Source organism: Nicotiana sylvestris, chromosome 6 (assembly GCF_000393655.2).
Source record: "Nicotiana sylvestris chromosome 6, ASM39365v2, whole genome shotgun sequence".
Classification (NCBI taxonomy): Eukaryota; Viridiplantae; Streptophyta; class Magnoliopsida; order Solanales; family Solanaceae; genus Nicotiana; species Nicotiana sylvestris.
This window is the reverse complement of record NC_091062.1, coordinates 27,502,180-27,506,982: the sequence shown is the minus strand read 5'-3', so window position 1 is coordinate 27,506,982 and position 4,803 is coordinate 27,502,180. Positions and strand designations below refer to the sequence as shown.

The 4,803-nt window shown below is 34.3% G+C and overlaps 1 protein-coding gene across 1 annotated transcript; it reads right to left on the bottom strand.

Moving 5' to 3' along the window:
* Positions 1-336: 336 nt before the first annotated feature.
* Positions 337-3,546, bottom strand: LOC138870396 (uncharacterized). Its single transcript, XM_070148198.1, has 4 exons — positions 3,129-3,546; positions 1,302-3,037; positions 879-1,065; positions 337-554 (listed from the first exon to the last, which is right to left on the bottom strand). Exons 1-4 carry the CDS (start codon positions 3,544-3,546, stop codon positions 337-339), a joined length of 2,559 nt encoding a protein of 852 aa, XP_070004299.1.
* Between the last annotated feature and the right edge of the window lie 1,257 nt (positions 3,547-4,803).

The window sequence follows — 4,803 nt, the reverse complement described above, 5'->3', positions numbered from 1 at the left end:
TTGGCAATATCAGCGAACCAAGGTGGTCGATTTATAACGGTTGTGATTGAAAATATATGTTCATCGGGAAATCCCTCTTTGATATCTTCTACCTCAGTAGGAAGATTTTCCATAAGGGACAAATGATCAGCTACCTGATTTTCACAACCTTTTCGATCTTTTGTTTTAAGATCAATTACTTGCAAAAGGAGTATCTATCTTAGCAACCTAGGTATAGCATCTTCCTTTGCTAAGAGGTACTTTAAAGTTGCATGATTAGTATAAATAGTAACCTTTGTTCCTATCAAATAGGAACGAAATTTGTCAAATGCAAATACTACTGCTAGTAGTTCCTTCTCAGTTGCAGCATAATTCTTTTGAGCTTTTTTTAAGTGTTCTACTAGCATAGTAAATAGGCCTGAAAATCTTGAATCTCTTTTGTCCCAATATCGCTCTAACTGCTATATCACTTGCATCACACATTATTTCAAATGGTTCGCTCCAATTAGGAAAAACAACAGTTGGAGCATTAGTCAAATGTTTCTTGAGAATCTTAAATGCTTTTCTGCAATCATCTGAAAATTCAAACTTCACATCTTTCATCAGTAGGTTAGTCAGAGGTTTTGAGATTTTTGAAAAATCTTTTATAAACCTTCTATAAAAACTTGCATGCCCTAAGAAACTTCTAGTGCCTGTAACAGTGGTAGGAGGGGGTAATCATGCTATTAGATTAATTTTAGCCTTATCAACTTCTATCCCTTTAGTAGAAATTTTATGTCCTAAAATAATTCCCCATGTTACCATGAAATGATATTTTTCCCAATTAAGAACTACATTTGTCTCTTCACATCTTTTAAGCACCAAAGTTAAATGATAGAGACAATCTTCAAATGTCTTACCAAAAAGTGTAAAATCATCCATAAATATTTCAAGAGACTTTTCAGCCATATCTGAGAAAATTGCTGACTTACAATGCTGAAATGTAGCAGGAGCATTGCATAGTCCAAATGGCATTCTTCGGTAAGAATACGTACCTTGGGGGCATGTGAATGTGGTTTTCTCTTGATCTTCTAGAGAAATTGGTATCTGATTATATCCAGAATATTCGTCAAGAAAACAGTAAAAACCAGGGCCTACAACTTTTTCAAGCATCTGATCAATAAAGGGCAAAGGAAAATGAACTTTCCTTGTGGCATCATTAAGTCGTCTGTAATCAATACAGACTCTCCATCTTGTGACTATTCTAGTAGGTATGAGTTCATTATTTTTATTTTTATTACTGTCAGACCTCCTTTCTTTGGTACTACTTGTACAGGACTCACCCAAGGACTGTCAGATATTGGATAAATGATACCTACTAGTAGAAGTTTCACCACTTCTTTCTTGACGACTTCCTGCATTGTTGGGTTTAGTCTCCTTTGGGGTTGGACTATTGGCATATAATCATTCTCCATAAGAATCCTGTAAATACAAATAGCTGGACTGATTCCTTTGATATCAGCTATAGTCCACCCTAAGGCTGTTTTGTGTTTTCTCAGGACTCCAATCAGTTTGCTTTCTTGTTCTATGGTCAAAGAAGATGAAATGATTACTGGAAATAATTCAGGTTCAAGAAACACGTATTTTAAATGAGAGGGAAGTTCTTTGAGTTCAATTTTTAATTGAACTCTTTCTTCTGAGACTTTCTCATTTTCTGACTCTTTTTCTAGAATTTCAGCTTGTTCTCTAATTACGGGGTTATCATCACTTACGATACCTGACCTAGCCAAACATCTCTCCAATGAATCAATAATTAACTGATTATTTTTGTATTCGTCTACAAGGTCATCTAGTAAGTCAATTTGAAAACAAGATGATGATGACTCATTCCCATGAAATTTCATTATTTTCTGCATATCAAATATTACTCTTTCCTCATCAACTCGCAATATTAATTGTCCTTGATGAACAACAATAATTGCTCTTACTCTTGCGAGAAGTGGTCTACCTAAAATTAATGGTACCTCAGTATTTTCTTCCATTTCAAGCACTATAAAATCTACTGGGAATACAAATTTGTCAATTCTAACAAGGATATTTTCAATAATTCCTTTTGGTCTCTTAGTACTTTGATCAGCTAATTGAAGAGACACTCTAGTATCTTTCATTTCACCAAGTTCTAATTTCCTAAAAATTAAAAACGGCATTAGATTTATTGAAGCACCTGAATCACATAACGCCTTTTCAAAGTGAATACCTCCCACGGTACAGGAAACTGTAAAACTTCCTGGATCACCAAGTTTCAGTGGGAGCTTATTTTGAAGTGTAGCACTACATTTTTCTGTAAGTTTAACCACTAAAACTTCTTCCAATTTTCTTTTACTTGACAAAATTTCTTTGAGAAATTTATCATATGAAGGCATTTGGGTGAAAGCATCTGTGAAAGGTATGTTAATGTAAATTTGCTTCAAAATATCTAAAAACTTTGAAAACTGTTTGTCAAGGTTTTCTCTTTTCATCTTTTGGGGAAAAGGGAGAGGTACAGAGTGAGGATTTGTTATAAGTTCATTTTCTAGTACATTTTTACTTTTATCCTTTTGTTCTTTTAGAAACTTAGATTCTATTTTATTCTCACCTTCATTTACCTTTTCCACTTCTTGTGGCTTTCCTTCTCTATCTGCATATGGATCATCAAGAGATTTACCTGATCGTAGAGAGATGGCTTTGAGGTGTTCTTTTGGGTTTTTCTCAGTGTTGCTTGGTAGAGCACCTTGAATTTGTCCAGACATGAGGGTTCCTAATTGGCTTACCTGAATTTCCAAATTCTTGATAGCTGAATGTTGACTTTCAACCTTCTCGTCAGTAGCTTTGATGAATTTGTACATCAGGTCTTCAAGGCTTTGTTGATGAGCTCTTTGAGGCTGCTGCTGATATTGTTGAAATCTTTGTTGCCCTATATTTTGATTTTGAAAACCAGGTGGTCCCTGTACCTGCCGCTTTTGATTATAAAAATCTTTAAGGATTTTCAGCACCATTACGATTACTCCATTGAAATCCTGGATTGTTTTGTGCCATGGGACTACCGAATGAGTAATTATTTCTATAACCAATCATATTTACATGTTTCTTATTTTGTGTTGAAGCTTGACATTCATAATTTGGATAATTACCTTGACAAACATCACAATTCTCAAGTTGGGATAATGTGTGAGCACCTACCTGAAAAGCCTCAACTTTTTGTGTTAAGGTCGCAATTTGTTGAGTCAATAAATTTAAAGCTTCAACTTGATTTACTCCTGTTGTTTTCTTGATAATCATTCTGTCTGAGGGCCATTGAACAACACTTTCTGAAATCTCATTAAGCAATTGCATTGCTTCTACAATAGTTTCTCCCATTATTGATCCTCCTGATGCTGCATCAATTACATTTCTAGCAGAGGGTTTAAGACCGTGATAGAAAATATATAAAATGTCAGGGTCTTGGATAACATGATGTGGGCATTTTCTTAACATTGCTACTAATCTTTCCCATGCCTGGTATACAGATTCAGAATCTGTCTCCATAAAATTATTGATTTCTTGCTTCATTTTAAATGTTTTTGCAGGTGAAAATATTTATTAAGAAATTTTTGGGTCATTTGGTCCCATGTTGTAATGGAACATTTTGGTAGACTTCGCAACCATGTTTTGGCTTCACCTTTTAATGAAAAAAGAAAAGGCCGCAACCTAATAGCGTCTATTGTGACTCCATTATACCTGCAAGTTTCAACTAATTCAAGAAAAACAATTAGATGGGTGTGAGGATCTTCACTCACATCACCAGTAAACTGACATGACTGTTGAATGGTTTGAATCAAGCCTGTGCGAATTTCAAAGTTGTTTGCTACAATTGGTGGTCTCCTCACACTTGATTCTCCTTCAAAATGATTTGGCCTTGCATAATCACGGAGTATTCTATCACGTCGTGGTGCAACCTCATCAAACTGTTCTTCTACTTGATGTGGTGGAAGTTGGTTATTGAGTTCTTCATTCTCCATTTTCTCTAATGTGAGAATTTGAGATCGTGAGGTTTTTTCTTTCCGCAACAACCACAAGGATTTTTCAATTTCAGGATCATATTTGACTAGTTCTCTAGAAGAGGAACGGGTCATACACTTTCTGAAATTTCTGCAGAAAAATTAAAATAATTAGACAAAAAAATCTCAAATTAGTAGTAAAACAATTAATCTGTAGTAGACTTTAGCCAATCCCCGGCAACAACACCAAAAATTTGACGAGTGTCTGGCGTGTGTATAAATTAAACTCGTACTCTGTCAACTTATAGTATAGAAAGATGTCGAACCCACAGAGATTGGTTTATCTATTCTACAGACGTTTCTTGTTTTAATTACTATTTGAGAAAATCAGAAAGAGTTGAGTTGTAAATTAACTAACTAAAAAGGCATAAATAGAGAAGTAGAAAATATTTTAATTTTCACAAATATAATAAAAGGTGTTGGGATCTTGACTTCACTTAATATTTATATTATATAGTAGAATTATTATTCTTCAATTTCTATTTCTCAAAAATGAATAAATGCCTCTCACGATTACAAATATATATTATTACTCAATTTGAATAATTAATTTCACTCTTCTCGGTTATACAAATTAATCTTTAAAATAGTAATACTAAAGAACTAGAAATATATGATTGAACTAAAACATGCTCTTGATAGTAACTGTAACGACTCGACCGGTCGTTTTGAGCTCTAGCGCGTCGTTTAGCAACTGAGGCCTTGAGAAGCTTCACATCAGGTATTATGACTTGCGCGCATGGTCGAAATTGAATCCCAGGAAGTTCGA